Raw genomic sequence first — 17,331 nt, 5'->3', positions numbered from 1 at the left:
AGGCTTCCTGCTGAGCCAAGGGTAGAATAGGAGAGAACAGGGGGTCTTTGTGTGGAGAGCAGACCCTCACCCACTCCTCTTTACTGCCTTTACTGGGGATATTACACCTAACGCTCAGAGCCTGGCTGTGTAAATCTGCAGGAATTGTAAACGGCGTACCGGCTGGTACAGAAAATGCATCGTCGTTATAGAATACATGTTGCGCAAGCAGGTTATCCAGTTTTTACAGGTCAGTGTTACACCTCACCTTGACAGTAAGCCCTGTAACATCTAAAAATATGCTTTCAGCGCCGGCTCAAAATGGGAAATACAGCACTGCAGCTCCATGTCGCCATTGTTTCTGTCTCTCATCTGAGAGCGAAGGAGAAACTGGGATGGAGAGAGCCAGGCAGCGTATCAGGGGCACCACCTTAAGCCGGTCTCCCAAACCTTTTATGACTGCTGAGCAAAGTGGATTTGGGACAGAGGTAACAGCCCATACTTATCAAGCAGACAACCTCATTTTCTAGCCCCCTGCTCTCCTCTGCCTGGTTCTCGCTGGATGCCCGGTGTGTGCTGGTTCCTATTTCTCAAAGACAAACGGGGGCTCCCCACACTGCCGGGCTGGAATAGATTAGACTCCCCACACTGTAATGTGGTTTCTGACACCGCCTTTCCTTCTTTAACTCCGCAGCTGTGTTGTTAAGGGCCTGCAGTGTTTCAGCACTAATAAATTCAGGCTTAAAGAGGCGTGTGTTCGCCGTTGCAACTGTAAGAAACACTTAAGCGAACATTAATTTTATTCTGGTGTACTTTTTGTCATTAAGTAAGAGACATGACAGTCGTGTGGGTGCATAGTATTGATGAAAACATTACAGGACAAGGAAGTTTCTATTTAAAAGACAGAATTCCCCATTGTTGTAAAACTCTTCTCATCTCCCTCTTTTCATTATGTTCTCTTTCAGCGAGGTTTCGGTTAGATTTTTCTCCCTGCACTTTAATGATGTATGGGAACATACGCTCTGAGTTTTTCTGTCAATGAACACTTCAGAATACATCAAGAGAACGCGGCTCGTTCTGGAGGTGTTCATTAGAGATTTTTTTTTTTTTCCAAAGTCTGTAACTCACAACCTTGTTAGCTGCCAAAAGTAAACTTTTTTGTAACTTTGACCTAAAAGTTGAAGGTTACGTTTAATCTATGAAGGCTTTTATTGTGTTTAGTGTGTGTGCATACTACAATGAATGGCAATACAAAGAATGGTCAACAATTTGGAAGATTTTTGGCAGCTTTTTGTCAAAATATTTGTTTAGTCTGCACATAGTGGTTCCAGCATTGATTACACTGTCCTACCTTCCTGTTTGATTGGAGTTTGGACTTTGGTCGCTGCCATTGGCATCATTGTTTTGTTTACTTGTCTGTTGGCACGTTTCTTTGTCCGTCTGCAGGCTGCTGGTATTACTGGTATTACTAGAGTTTTTGAGGAAAATTATTCCTGTTAGAGATTAGACCTGCAATGATTAGACAATTAATCAATTAGTTGTCAACTATTAAATGAACCACCAACTATTTTGATATGTGATTAATCATTTTAAGTTTTTTTTTTTTTTTTTTGCAAAGAAGACGTGTTCTCCTTTTTCTTCACTCCTCTATGTCAGTTAACTGTGGACAAAACTTTAAATCAGTCATTCCCAAACACTGGGTCGGGACCCACAGGTGGGTCACAGGAGATTTTATTTGGGTCACCAAATAAATAAGACTATGGACAGTAGGATAGCCGGGTAACTCAGCCTAAATACATTTATTTCTCTTTTATAAAGTATTTAAAATGTATGCGATTTCAATATCATGTCAAGATGATAGAAGGTGATGCAGAAATGTCAGTGAAAATGGTCGGGAACGTTCATTAATGCAATTGTGAATTGGGTTGTGATGGTTTGTCATTTTTAAAACCTGCATCCCCCGTTAAAAAAAAAAAAAAAGTTTGGGAAACATTGCTTTAAAGGACCTCACCCTCGGCTTTGGGGAACATTAATCAACATTTTTCACAGTTTTCTGACATTCTATAGTCCAAATAACTGATTAATTGAGAAAATAATCAACAGATTAAACAATAATGAAAATTATTGGTAGATGCAGGCAAAGTGAAAAAAACAATTACTGTTTACCCCTGACGATCCTTGCTTAAAAACAAAACTATGTTATGAAAACAAACAACAGTAATGTGCAGTAGGTAGTGTTTGTGGCAAGTTATGTAAGAAATAAACTGAATATGTAGGTGGAAAAGTTGCAACGCAGTCTGTGATCCCAATAGCAACTCTTCATCGCCTGGAAAACAGTTATTGATGACAACTTAAAGTATCTACAACACAAAGCTCAGGACCGTTTGTCTGTTTTCTCACACTGGGAATGATTTTAAAATGACAGATGCTCCTTGGTGCTTCAGTGAAGTATAAAACAGGTCCTCCAGGCCGCTGTGGGGGTCTAGAGAGATAATAATATCATATCATGGTGTTATCTTACCTTGAGTTGTTGGTATCCCAGCACATGTTGTGAAAAAGTTGTTAGAAAGAGGCCTACGTGTAGTTAATCGCAAACCAGCCCCTCAGCCTGCCGTCAACCCCCTTCCACCCCTCCGGCTTATCCCCATCTCCAGTCCCATCTTCCCCTCTTCCCCCTGCCCTGCTCTGCCGACTGTGGATGTTGTCTCTGCAACTGAAAGCAGATGGTTCGCCATTTTGTTCGACAGTGGAGCCGAAGCTAAGCCCTCCCCTACTGCTCCCTACGATAGGGATAAAAAGCTGCTAAAGGCGGCTGTTTTGGCTTGATAGGATGCCGCAGGACCTTCAAGCCCATTCAGTTTTCTCCTCAGATCGAGAGCGGCTGAAGATGGTCTTTTGCCTGGAAAGGAGCCAGACGTGGAAGCTCTGCCCAACCCACACACCCACTGTTCCAGCAGCGTAAAGCAGAGATGATTAAGCATGCCATGGTGCCTCTGGTCTGCAGGACTGACAAATTCCCCCCACTGCTACTCCACTCTGGTCTCACTCCATCTGTCATGTACACCATCAGTAAAATACATTTGCTGGTGTTGTCACATCCTGCCCAATATGTACACTAGGCTGCTCTGAATTTATCGATTTCCCAGAATCAGCGGCTTACTTCAGTCTCATTTAAAGCCGCTCGCTTACAGCTAAGACTTACAGTTTAAAATGTGTTATGCTGACTGTAGACATGGTATATTTTATTACTTATTTCTGTTTATTCACTCGAATCTCACACCCACTCTGCCTGAAGGGATTTTCAAAATAAAATTTGTGGGAGCACTTGTGCTGCCTTTGCATCAGCAGATCTAGTGAAGTTTTGATATCCTGAAATTCTGCTTCACTTGCATCCAGTGCTTGCAACTTGAAACTTGTCAGTTTGACCCGAGTAAAAATAATCATCAGTCCTTAGTCGATATAAGCAGTTTACTCGTTTTTTTTAAAAGGGACTTTCTGTCTAATAGAAAAAGAAAGGAGTTGTGACTTTCTCTCTGGCAGAAAGAAAGTATGAACTATTTTTAGTGCTCATGACGTGGAGCAACATATGCTGCCATTCAGAGATGTCAAACACATGCCTACAAACTGAAGTAGATTCTATTGCAGAAAAAAGTAGTTCTAGTTCTCTAGTAAGATCTGTGGATTATCTCGAGCAACTGTGTCATGATTTCTGGAAAGAGACGCCGGTGTTGAACTCTTCAGATGTAGGTTTTTCGTGCCACAAGCTCAGTGCCACCTAGTTCCATTATACTGGAGAGAAGGCAAACATCTCTGCGTCTGATATCTCCAAAACTCAGGAGCTTACGGCATAACCATCCACATTTATGAATCAAACTAGAGGGAAAATATGTATTGATTGTATTGATTTGAGTTCTTCCTTTAACTGTCTGTCCTCTGTCTCAAATACAAAAAAAAAAACACCCTCAGTTTGCCCTTGTAACAGGTGCAGGCAGCTGTATTTCTTGCAGTGGTTGAAATGTGGTAAAATTGCTTATTTGACAGCGTAACTAAATAACTGAGTAAATGAATTGCAAAAGTATCACATTAAAACAAGAAAGTAATCTGAGTACTCGACACTGGATATAAGTAGGATGGCAGCCGACAACAGAGAGATGCCTCTAATGATCGTGACTTTGGCGAAGCGGCCGCGCTAATCAGTCCGGTCTTGATGCTTCAGGCAGAGCCGTCAAACTCCGACGCCGTCCACTGAGACAGATGAAAGACACTCCCTCCTCCTACTCTCTTATAGTCTGCAGACAATTGCACAGCAGAGTTTGACTGCTGTGTTGTCTTACCTTTATTCCCATAATGTGAAAGTGGAAAATATCTATTCTGTTCTGTCATTTTCTGTAATTGTTTGTGCTTTCAAGAGAACTAAGTGCACCGAGGACAAGCAGCCATATTGCCACCGTAATGGACCGCGCATTACATTGCTTCTCTCTTTGGATCTCACACTAGGGACTTGGCGCCGCAAGGTAGAGAAATTACCTTGGAGTAGTTAAATAGCTGAACCATTGACATAGCATCTCTCTCTCTCCCCCACCTCCCTCTCTCCTTCTCTGTCTCCCTCTCTTTCTGCCTCTTTTCTGCTCGCGCTCTCCCCTGGAGACTTGCCATTTCCTTGGAAGAGAGCAGGCATATTTTAAACTGCATTTAACATTCAGCCACTTATTTCACTCCTTTCGCTGCATTATTAAAATACCTTCATACCCTCTTAATTATTTTTCCAGCTCTCCTCCATCCCTGCAGAACTGATAATTGGTGTTATTTATCTAAACAATACCACTGTGTGACTCTTTCGGTGGGAGCGCGTGAATAATGGATGAGGACAAATGCAAAGCAATTGCACTTACTCCGACTTTGGCACTATCCATGTCAGTGCGACGTTGCCATTTATGCTCAAGGAAAGGAAATGGCAACCGCGTTCCAAAGTGTTTACTCCTCCGCTGCACTCTCTACTTATAATAAAGCAAGACGTGATATTAACTTGCCAGGGAGGCTAGACTGGGTTAAATTTGTCAGTTCCTCTCGTCCAATTCCAGCGGGGCTTGTGGTTTCATAATGAAAAGCCTCTCGGAGTCTCTGGGATGGACTGAGGCGCAGCGGCTGAAAAGATAGAATGAACAAAAAGATGTCTCTGCTTTGGAAACATTTCATTGAGCGTTCGGGGCGCTGGGAGTCCTGTAGCGTCCTTTCATTTTAGCCACCAGCACATTTTGTGTGAGGGACTTTTCAAAACTCGCCATTGACGCCGATGACGTCTGAGGACGTGTGATTTTGCTGTCACTCCTCTTGTGTTCGGACTCGAAAAGCGGCCACAGTAGTTCCATGTTTTGCAGGGTGAATCCTAATAATTACATTACATTATGTACACAGAGTTCTTAGGAAAACCTGGAAAACAGTTGACAAGTTTTCTGGTGGTTTATGGATGAGTGTATTTTGATTGGGCTGCTCTCAAACACTGTGATCACAAGTTAACAGGCTTCAACTCAGGATAATGTGCCATTATCCTTTAAAACGTAAATATTAGTCAGTGTTGGCTGGTATATAGTAGTTTTTATCGTTTTGATGATGGTAGATTAATGTTGCTTTCTTCTCAACTTGTTTTTAAAGGGTGAATAATGTTGAACTGATTAGCATGTTTGGTTTAAGTTGCTGAAGTTGATGTGCTTATCGGCTCGTTTTGGTTTGAGGTTTGTGATTCAGTGGAGAAGTGGTTTCAAATGTGTGTTGGACATCGTTGAGGGATTTGAATAATAAAGAATGGGAAGCCAGGGGCAAAATAATGACTAAATACTGACTAATGGTATTTTTTTTACTTCTCTCTTCAAACAGAGTCCTGCATTGTTACGATAAAATGACCATAACATGACATATAATGTTGTGTTATTAGCTTTGTTAAAGACTCAACCTGATATTACCAGTAAAGCGGCTCAAGTATGTGTGTGTCGGTGGTTAATTCTAGCAAGCTTGACTCTAACTTTAAACATTTAGGTGTGTAAAGCTCAGTATAATTTGTCTGTAGGAAAACTTATAAGCTACTGTTTGTGTTATTGGTGTTCAGGCAAGAATGGTTAAGATAAAAGGGATTCAGATTAGTCCAAAATAATAATAATGATAATAAAAGATATATTTACATAACACTTGCCAAGCCTAGAGCGTAAAGGACTTTCCAAAAGAAACAAAACAAAATATGACTGAATATTATACTGTAAAATAATATAATAACAATATAAAAGCAGAGCATTAAAGCACAAGGGGACATGTTAGCATATGGTGTGGAACCAGCTAGATCATCACTGAAAATGTGTTGGGAAAAGTCCTGGAATATGATCTGAACAGAGCGGGAACCCTGACACACTTTGCTCATGTTTAGTAAAACATCACAGGAGGTCATGATGAAGCTTTGCAGATGACAGCATCTGCAGGAAGCCTCGAATTTAAACCTCTGCTTCTACTGGTGGAAAGTAGACACATGCTGTTATTGCAATAAAATTAATAATATCAAAACTGGCATCAGCTGCAGCGACCATGGGAACAGTTCGGATGTTGGACGGCGGCGAGAGTCAGGAGAGTCGCTGCTCAGGTCTACGTGGTCCTGTTCTAAAACATGGTGTCGTGTCTGTGTAGAGCAGGACGTCTTGCTGTGTCTTTTTTTGGTTTCTCCGTGATGAAATGTGAGCTATAAATGAAGCTGCAGGACCAGGTTCTGCATCCAGACCCAGACCTTACCTTGTGTTGTGAATATCAAACATTATCGAGTGTAACATTTTCGTTTTTGAAGTCAATTTTCAATGGATCAACACATCGTTAGTTATGTTAAATATACAATGTAGCTGTGGCTTATCATGTTTTTCTATGGTGGATGCTGTTGTCATGGTGATGTAATTTCTTGTAATGTGATTAAAGTTGATTTAGATCTTATTTTGATTGTTGGGACCTCTGACCCTGGGTAAAAATCTGATTCAACATCCACGCTCTCCTCTGTTCCCCTCCAGGTTCAGCAGCGCAGCCCTTCAGCCCCTTCTGGTTCACAGTGGAGCCTCAGGACACGCTGGCCACCCGGGGCAACTCCGCACTGCTCAACTGCTCGGCCCACAGCGACGCGGCCACGGCGGCGCGCATAGAGTGGAAGAAAGACGGCACCTTCATGAGCCTGGTCTCAGACGAGAGGCGGCACATACTCCCCGACGGCTCGCTGTTCTTCAACCACGTGGTCCACTCGAAGCACAACAAGCCCGACGAGGGAACCTATCAGTGCGTCGCCACCATCGACAACCTGGGATCCATTTCCAGCCGCACGGCGCGTCTCTCCGTGGCAGGTAAGGGCCGCTGGACTTACTGACCAGGTTAACGGGTAGATTCTTTTAATTTGGCTCCTCTCAGCTTTAATGAACCACAATACCCGCATATACTTGTGTGAATGTGTGTAGAGGATGTCACAATATTGAGTGAGAAATAAAAGCGGTGTGTAAAATGCATATTTCGCAGCATAATTAGCATATAGATCAGACAAATAACATTTAAAGAGCAACTAAACACCTCTCTGACAACCTTTGTTACATCTTCACATCCGTGCATTGTTTTAAGAAACAAAGTACACCAAATAATACAAAAGATTTCTTTCTTTAGCCATTTATTTGACATGTTTGCGACTCCACGGCTGTGCTGCAAATGCACAACCACATAACATCTGTAGGTGTGACGGCGATATGACCTTCGATTTATATCACAGTGTTTTTGTTACAGTGGCGGTATGATCACATTATAAAAAAGAACATGTTTATTTGCTCTAAATAGGCATGAAAATGGGGTATAGCCTGCCCCATAATGTAGGTTAATTAGTAAATGTAATGTGATTCATTCTCAGAGTTAGACAATTGGTAGGATTAAGCATTTCAACAGCTTTTATTTGGCAGAAAACCCAAAGTATATTATGTAAGTAGCAGCGTACCATGGGGGGCATGTCTATCATACATTTACATACAGCAGTGAGACACACACACACACCGGTGCCTGAAGTGCAGGGGGTTTTTGTGTAACAACAAAGCCAGCTGAGCTCGTGTTGCATGATGAAATTCTACAAAAATCAGCTTGAAAACTGTCTCCCACATCCGTCCTAACTATCCTGGTTATTTAACAGGCGTCAAACGAGGCTTCACACCGCGTCTCTCGACCGTCCGTTTATGTTAAACACTCCCAGTATTGCTCCGGCGTGTGGCTAGCCACGTTAGCCACAGAGCTGATAACTCCACGTCTCACAGGCTCACCTTCAAAATAAACCATGAAACGAGATTAGAAAATGGCAAAATTTACAGCTTCCAAGTTTAAAGTCGGTATCGATCCACCCTTGAACTTCAGTTTTGAAGTGAATCCTGCTTTGAACCTGCCCTCGTGGACGAAACCGTCTGTAAAATGGTTTGCACACACGTATAAGTAGGAGTGTCACAGTTTTGCTATTAAATGGAAAATGCTTTCAGCTTGATTAATGAAAATCAAAGGCAGAATCGGTGATTCTCAAAGTATATATTTTTTTCTCTCCGCCCCTGCCTACTTCTGGATGTCAAGCGTGTGTCCGAAGAAAGAAAACAACACGTCAAAGATGAGACACCAGCTGTTACATCACACTCAATTCCATAAAAGACTATTTTTTTTAAAGAAGAATTTAAAATGATCTCTTGTAAAGCTTTTCTCTTGAGCTTCACAAATCAAGGCTGCTTGTTTAAGTCGATCAAATTGAATCAAATCACTTTGATTAAACTTTGAATAAACAATCATTTAGGTTCACTGTAGGACTGTTAACATGCCACATTATTATTATTTATTCATAATTTCTTAGGCGAGACAGTAACCACTTAGATTTCCAATATGTGGTCAGTTTATCCAAATAATGCGCATTTGGAAATTTGCTCTATCGTTTTTGATAAGTTTCTCTACTGCGAAGCAACCCCACTTTCTTGGGACCAAAATAAACAAATAAAGCATTTATCACTGTATTATTACATGGTTTTCTTAAATACTGGATTCTGATTGGTCCATTACATAATTTTAAGGTCTGTTATTTCTTTATAACAGACCGTTGCTATGAAGAACAGATGGTCGCTAAGGACACAATTCTGCTCTCACAGGCTGTGGAGGAAAAATAAAATCATTTTAAATAATAAAAAAAACAGTCTTAGATTAATATTTTGTGTCAAATAATGAATTTTCTCTGGTAAGTAATCATGTAATAAGCCCTTCAGGAGGATTCAAGACCTGCATCAAGTTCTGCATCACCCTGTCAGGGTTTATTGTGCAATAATGACTCGCTCACTGTATATTATCCTTACTTACAAAATACATGTCATGGCAGAACATGACACGGATGGTAAAACCAGCATACCGCCCGCCCCCGGTGTGAGAAGGTTCTTTAGTTGCTTTCCCTTGCAGAATGTTTTTGTCCTTGAGTTTCTGAGTCATTTGTACTTTCTCTTCAATAAATTCCTTCACCTCGCTGGAGCCTGAAAGCATCGCCCTACTGGATAAATGCTTGTAAAAGGGTCTCTCTTTTTTTTTTTTTCATTACTAGCCCTACAATGTGACCTTGTTCAGTTTGGGAACAGCGAGTGACGTGGGATTATTAGGTGTTTTGAGTCAAGCCGTGCCCCGAAATTCAATTTGCAGCTGGAGGAGCCACAGAATGCATTTACTGTGTGTGTGCTCTCTGCTCAGCGGTGCTCTGCCAGGTTTTAAGACGCTCGAGAGAGGCCTCTTGTTGACAATGGGATAGTACAGTGTAAGCCTCTCGGATGCTGAGTGCCTGTGTGAACTTACTGTCTGACTGTTTCTTTTCACAGGCGTTTGAATCACAAGTTAATGAGGCAGGCGGTATATTACCGTTGCAGAGATTGAGGAGATTTTTCCTTCCTCCTGCAAAGAGCTCAGTTGTCTAACTGCCTTTGCAACCTGATCTCTCAGACGCTAGTTGTCTAGACACAACTTAAAGGCACACAGTAGGTACACAGTGCTTCAGTAGTGAATGGCCACATAAAAGGTCTGAGTATTTATCTGTGATATCTTAGACACCAGTGGACCAGCTTTGATGAAATGGTGGTGGATGACACTGTTTAAGACCGCAGTTCTAGTATTTAAAGACCTAATGAGGCACTTTAAACAAAATTTTAACCCCTCATGTCTACCTGCTCAGCTGGGGAGACACTTTGCAGTGCAGTTTGATTTGCAGGATCTGATGTTTTTACATCACAGATGATGAAGAAAGGCATTAAAACGTGAAAAAGAAAGAGATTAGACTCATGTATGCCGAAGCAGCTACGCGCCATCAACATGCCAACTTGTGCGCTCCAGACACTGGACACGTGGCAAACTTTAGACTAGCAAGCTGACAGGATTAAAGGTGGGTTGTGCTGTTCTAATCCAACGCATGTTTTATCAAATTCAGAGAATATCTCCTCACTGTCCTCTGGCTCCCTGTTCTGTGTGTGTGCTGAAAAAAAACCCCATGATGTTTCTACACAACCCTGGCTCTGTAAATGGAAGACAAAAAGTGGCCGATCAGCTGATCAGCAACAGGTCGTGTTTGTGCCTGATCACAGGACGAGGGGAAGGGGAGGGTGAGCGAAAGGAACGGTAAATCTTCTGAAGGAGCACTGAAGGAGGATTTGTTTGGTTGGCGAGTTCAGATATAAACAGTCTGTTTCCAGAGTAGCAGACCCCACCTTTAAGTCCAGGGCAACCGATGCAAACATTTGCATTCACACATGCAGCTCCTCTGGATAGTGGCTGACAGAATGAAGAGATCCAGTATAAAGGGGTTCAAGAAAGCCGAGCTCTCCTGCCCTTTGAGCCGCGCCAGCAGTGCCTACATATACCAGGATGCAATGCACAGAAGCTTCTGATACACATGTTGCTGTGTATCAGCACCGTAGTGTATAGCTATTACTTTCTGCCCAAATGTTGTGTTAGGTGAAAAATGTATTGCTTCAATTCTCTCCATTTACCATCAGCACTGATACTGATGTGATCGTACTGATTGTAGACCCCGTGGTCACCATGGCAATTCTCCTGGCCTGAATCAAAAACAGATGATTAATGTACACAAAAGGAAATAGAGGCGCAGGACAAGAGTGTGCTTTTGTTTGTGTGTGTCCCTCTTCAAGTCTTTTCAACCATGGCTGGTCAGTAGACGATCCATCCCGGCGCTCCATCAATACGAGTCGCTGAAGATGCATCGATGTGAATGCAGAGGGGACGTGTTTAGTTCCTGTGCCAAGAAGAGTTGTGCTCTCACAGCCAGTGGGATCTGCCTGGGTCAACCATGATGGGATGTTAGATTCAATCAATTCCTACTTGAAGAGGGGAGCAGGTGAAACCTGTCAGCTATTATAGGCACAGACACACACACGCAGACTCACACACACACACACTTTTCACATGGAAATTCATAGATGTAAAAGCTTCAACCATTGTGCACATGCACACACGCACAAGTGTTGAACACATTAAGCTACAGCATTTATGGTTCTATTCACACACACACACACACACACACACACACACAGACGACGACTGATGTATCTCCAGCTGGCTGGCAGGTGGCCAATAAAAAGGTTAATTGCGGTATAGAGAGAGCAGGCCATTAGGCCGCCATCAGACCCAGGAACGATGGCGCAGGCGGGGGCGGAGTGGGCGTGACCTCTCAGATGTAATGACGGAATGAGTCACGGGTGACTAGCGTGGTGGGCAGAGAGCATATCTGACAAATACCGGGGGTAATATCTGCGATTGATTGCTGGGAGACGTGCGGCTCATTCCTCTCAAGGTAACGCCTCGACTTCCACACATCAACGCCGTCAACGCCGTGGCGTTTTGATCCTTGGCTTCACCTCTTTGACTCACCGGCCTCCTGCTCTCTTCATGTCGCTTTTCAACGTTTACATGATGCACACGATGTTTCTGTAACTGATAAAAGATTCAGTGAGTAAAAGAAGACACATGGTAAATATTTTGACATTATTGAAGAAAAATGTGATGATTGCTCCTTTTCTTGACTGTACATGATATTAAGTTAAATGTCTTTCAGTTTGGACTGTTGGTCAGACAAAACAAGTCCTTTGAAGACGTCACTTTGGAGTCTGGGAAACTGGGATGGACATTTTTCACTGTTCATTGTAGGACTTCAGCTAATGATTATTTTCATTACTGATAAATCTACTGCTTATTTTCCCAAATAAGTGATTCATCAATTAATCATTTAGTCTATAAAATGTCTAATTGTGAAAAATGCTCATGACAATTTCCCAGAGCCCAAATTCCTTCGTCTTCTTCTTTTGTCCAGCCGACAGTCCAAAACCCAAAGACTCTTCAATTACTTTCATAAATGACAGCGAAAAGCAGCAAATCCTCACATTTAAGAAGCTGGAACCAGCAAAAAATAATCCTTAAATTATCAATGATGGAGCAGTTACTTAAAACAAAATCATTAATGTGGTCTAGGGCTGAATAATTCATCTAAATATGATCAAAAACTCAATATGGCCAACTGTAATTTTCAAATTCCAGGAGGAACAATATTTTTTAAAGGCAAAATTTGTCATAGGAAAAACTTCTTTGCTTGGTACAGATCCCTCCAAAATCACACCGCGAACATTTTTATGTATTTCACTGTAAATGAGAATAATGATGTAAAAGTTCTTATTCCCTTTAATACTGAAAATCAATATCTTAGATATTTTTTCACGAGCCTTTGTGCAGTCCGACTTCAAAACGTCAAATTCCTCAGTATCGAATGATTTTTTTTTTTTAAATAATTGACTTCCCATTACTATGAAGTCTAATGAGATGAATATTTCATTTTCATGCTCTGTGATCGTAATATACGCTCCATAATGTTAACCATTATTAAAATATGGTATTCTGGTCGTTAGGACGTTCATTATATCCCATATTGCCCGGCTTTGAAGTCACGTTGGCGTGCGTGTGGTTTCCGTCTCTCCCTGCCTTGTGCTTCCTCTTTGCTCTTGCTTTGTCATCCATTCTGCCTCTGTGTGTTTTAGCCCGTGTGTGCACAGTCAGATACTGTGGAAACACGAGCAGACTGGGAAGAAAGAGCGGAGGGGGAGGGAGGAGGAGCGTGGCCTAGTGGGGCCCGATCTTATATGTATTCAGTTTGAGTCTGTGTAAGAGAAAAGAAAGGAGGGGGAGAAAAATTATAGGGCAGGGAGCGAGCAAGCGAGCGGTATACAGCGGTGATAGCCGGGACACGGAGCGAGACGCGGGTAATGAGAAATCCCATCTTAACTGTCTGCTGTCCTCCCTCCTCCCACCAGCACGCTTTGAACTCCTAAAGAATTGCTCGAGGTGAGCCCCACCTCTCCACCAACGCCGCCGCCTCCGCCGCCGCTTAACAGGGAAACCCCCAAATGAGAAAACAGAGAATTCATTTTGCGCCTTTCTCCTTTTCTACCACTATCAAGGGCGGAAATTACGAGGGGGGTAGAGGGGTCTGGCCCCCCTTTTTCTGGGAACGACAGACGGTCGTCTCCCTCAAGATATCACTGTAAACATGACTTTATAATTTAAGATAAGATGCCCTGGAAGCACTTGTGCTGATTATAGATGACAACAATGCATTTTAAGTTTGGCGTCATATTTTATAGGCTTCACAGTGGTTTGGTCCACTTCCTGTCATCACCACACACATGAGCCATCGATACGAGACGAGTGTCAGTGGAGCAAACTGTCCAACTGTGTGGCGGCTGACCTCCTGTAAGAAGCTTAAAATCAACTTAAAACAAACAATGTGTCGGACATTTTTCTTTACTTCTACCTTTCAACAGAAAAAGACACATTCACAAATTGCATTTTGTTCACATTGTTACCGTGCAGGTGAATCTTATGCATTGTCGTGCGGCGCCATATTAGTCATTGGCAGCTGCTTCATGATGATGCATGTGTGCCTGTGGAGGCAGGAGGTCTAACTTTAATAGAAATCGTCATAATTCAATGAGTTTTCAACTGATTCTCAAGTGGTTTGCCCTTTGAGCTGCAACATTTAATTGATTATTATTCAATTATTGAATTAATCACCAACTATTTTGATAATCGATTAATCCATTTGAGTCATTTTGAAGGGAAAAAATGTATATATTTCTGATTTCTTTACTACTAACTGAATATCTTTAGGCTGTGGACAAAATGAGATTAGAGGAGGTCATCTCTGACATTTTGTGGACCAAACAACTGATCAATTAATCCAGAAAATAATCAACAGATTAATTGATAATGAAAATAATCCTAGTTTGCTTTGTTACAAATGTCTGACATGTATTTACGAGACAGGATACTTTATTAAACCAAAAAATGCTGTTTTCATACAAAAATATAAGTAAATATTCAATAATTTAAGATTAACACTACATAATTACTTCCTAGTATATTATTTATTCTTACTGCATGTAAAATGTGTAATTTTATGAATAATTTTAGTAATAAACAAAGACTTAATTCATTAAAAATACTTACGCATAGTGTTTATGTGAATTTTCTCGTAGGCTTCATAGCGTTCTGGATTTTTTTCACCTTGACAGCAAAACAGAGATCTGCTTCTTCAGGAAAACTGAATCTAATCAGGCATATATTTGCTGTTTCTCTTCTAATTATTTAAAACATTTGAACATGCCGGTACGACCCTTATGAAGAGTGCTTCGGGCGTGACTCCTGGTGTCCCCTTCAGGGACTGTTCTTGAGAAACTTTTCTGTTTATTGTCCGTCTCAGCAATGAAATGAAATATCCACCCCTGCATCGTCCTCGACTCTCTTCGTCCTGCTTCCTTTCTGACCTCTCATATGTAGACGAGACACTTCTCTATTCAAATAAATCAGCCCTTTGTTTTCTCTCTTTGTTTTTCTGCCTTATCTGCTCCCATCTGTTTTCTCATGTTTTCACCTATAGGCTACTGTGGTATACAAAGATAACCAAAGCCACTTATCACTCCGCTTTGATATCATGTTTCACTGAAATCTAATTTCTCTCTCCTCCTCACAGTTGTAGAAATTATAAAAACTGAACAGCAGCACTCTTCGTGTGTCATGTGTGTCGCCTTATATTTAAGCGTGCTCATCCTTTGATAGAGTCGGACGCCCTTTGAAGGATTTAGGGGTGTCGGCAGATTCTTTAATCCCTTTTTTGATGTATTTTAATCTGTTTTTTTTTTAGGAGGGGGGGACAAGCTGTCATATCCCCCAAGGACATGACAGCTTGAAAATATGAAAAAAGGATGATTGCGTCACTCTTGCACAGATAGCCCATTGTGTTATTGTCTGGAGCACTTTGTTGGACATACAGTTGATTAATTAAGTTGGCTCCTGTGAAGACTGTGAATTGTCAGACGTCAGCTGTGTTGACAAAGTGAAATGGATGTCAGGCAAACATGGATAGAGACGTTCAGTTTGGATAATGGTCCACATGCACCGAGGTTGCCGTCGGTAGCAAGATTTTCTGTACATGTGTCTTTATGCGTGGCTCCTTCAGCATGACTCCACATTCAGAATCACTAATTGGATTCTTGCTTTAGTGACAGATGAAGAAAATGCTGCAAGAGAACCTAAACATGGATGCATATGTAGTTCAATGTACTGTTACCGTTTACAGTTAACATGCACTTAAACAACCCCGTTACTGTCAGCTCTGGGCAATAATCCGATTTCTTACACTCTCATGTAAACAAGAAACCTGTTTGTTCTTATGTGGTTATGCAAATTAGAAGAATATGGCAACACTTGGCGAGAGAATCCCGATTTGTTAGCCTCGTACAGGTTTTTACATGATCCTGAACCTTTAACAAGAGGGAACATTATTTGGAGCTTTGTCTCAAGTGTCTCTAATCCAAGTAAATGAGCAAATAAAAGTCTCCTTCCTCAGATGAATAGTGGGCTTTTGTGTAATTATGTTGTGTTTTTTTTTTTTTTGTTTTTTTTTTACAAATGATTTCACATCCTTTATTAAACTTAATATGAGCCAGTCTGAGTTCCTAAATGTACAGCTGCCAAGAAAACAGGTTACTGTGGTGCATATGAACTTCCTCTCAGATATTCTACCTTCACCTGACCTCACAAGTTTCTTCACCTGGTCCATGAAGCCTGTTCACAGGGGTGGACTGTACAAAAACACAACTTTAAAACTTTATTCACTCATTCTGTTGATAGAGAAAATATTTTCTGGTTTTCTCTCTAATGTGCTTTGGATGTTCTGCCTCAACACTTGGTGATTCACGGCAGTTTCCTGATGGACAGATAGCCGGACGTGTTGCTAAAGTAACCTCTGTCTGCTGCTAACTGTTGCTACCGTAGCTGGTTAGCTCAGTTAGCTGTGCTGCTAGCAGTTCTATTTAATATTAGCTTTAAAGCTTAAATAAATAAAACTGTATTAGCTAACTAAAAAAAATAAACTAGTTGCACAGCTAACTGAGCAAACTAGCTAATGGCAGCTACGGTTAGCAGCAGCCGACACACACACACACACACACACACACACACACACAGACAAAAGAAAAAAAACCCTGTTATCTCAAAGGCTGATCTGTTTCTGACTACATGCAGCGATAAAACCCGATCAGATAATGTCTAACCACTCACTGAGCTGCATTCATTCATCCTGCTTGTATCTTTTCACACAACCAAAAAGAAACTACAGCTCCCACCACCGCTACAGCTTCCTCTCCTTCACTTCTCACTCTTCCTCCTTTGACTTGCTCTCTTTATCCCGTCTCTCACTTAATCAACCTGCTGTCCTTTCTTTTTACCGTCTTTACTACCTCTCTCAGCCCTCCATTTTCTCTTTATTATCCCTCCACCTCTCTGTCTGTACTGCTCCAGCACACCCACTGGCACACACACACACACACACACACACACACACACACACACTCTTACTCTTGCAGCACTTACCCATTTTGCAGTTCCACAGTGGCTGCATCCAAGTCATAAAGCGCCAAAATGGCAAACAAACAGTAATAAATCTCAAAAACAACAAAAAAAACATCTCCCTCATTCTCCAAGGAACACCCAGAAAGAAATACATCAACCATGTCATTGTTTTCCTCTTTGAAATTTAATCTGTTGTTTGTGAGTGTGTGCGTGGGAGTTTTGTCCACAGCAAGCTGCCTAATTTTAAAAGACAAATCTTTTCCAGACTTTTTTTTTCCACTTGTTATCTGGAATAGGTCACCATTTTACACACCCCAAAAAAAAGAAAAAAAAAGCACTCTTCGTTTTTCTGAAAGCTCGTTTGTTGGAGTTTGGACACGATGTAGAGGA

General features: G+C 41.5%; 1 protein-coding gene across 2 annotated transcripts in view; it reads left to right on the top strand.

The window, feature by feature from the left end:
- The window catches only part of neo1a (neogenin 1a), a 261,271-nt gene that overhangs the window by 88,563 nt on the left and 155,377 nt on the right, over window positions 1-17,331 (top strand). For both annotated transcript variants that reach the window (XM_084739418.1, XM_084739478.1), the window contains exon 2: window positions 7,017-7,340. In XM_084739418.1, coding sequence (XP_084595544.1) covers window positions 7,017-7,340 — 324 coding nt within the window. The remainder of the gene's footprint in view (window positions 1-7,016; window positions 7,341-17,331) is intronic.

Source organism: Lutjanus erythropterus, chromosome 1, assembly GCF_056507025.1.
Source record: "Lutjanus erythropterus isolate fLutEry1 chromosome 1, fLutEry1.hap2, whole genome shotgun sequence".
Taxonomy (NCBI): Eukaryota; Metazoa; Chordata; class Actinopteri; order Lutjaniformes; family Lutjanidae; genus Lutjanus; species Lutjanus erythropterus.
This window is presented reverse-complemented; position numbering and strand designations above follow the sequence as displayed.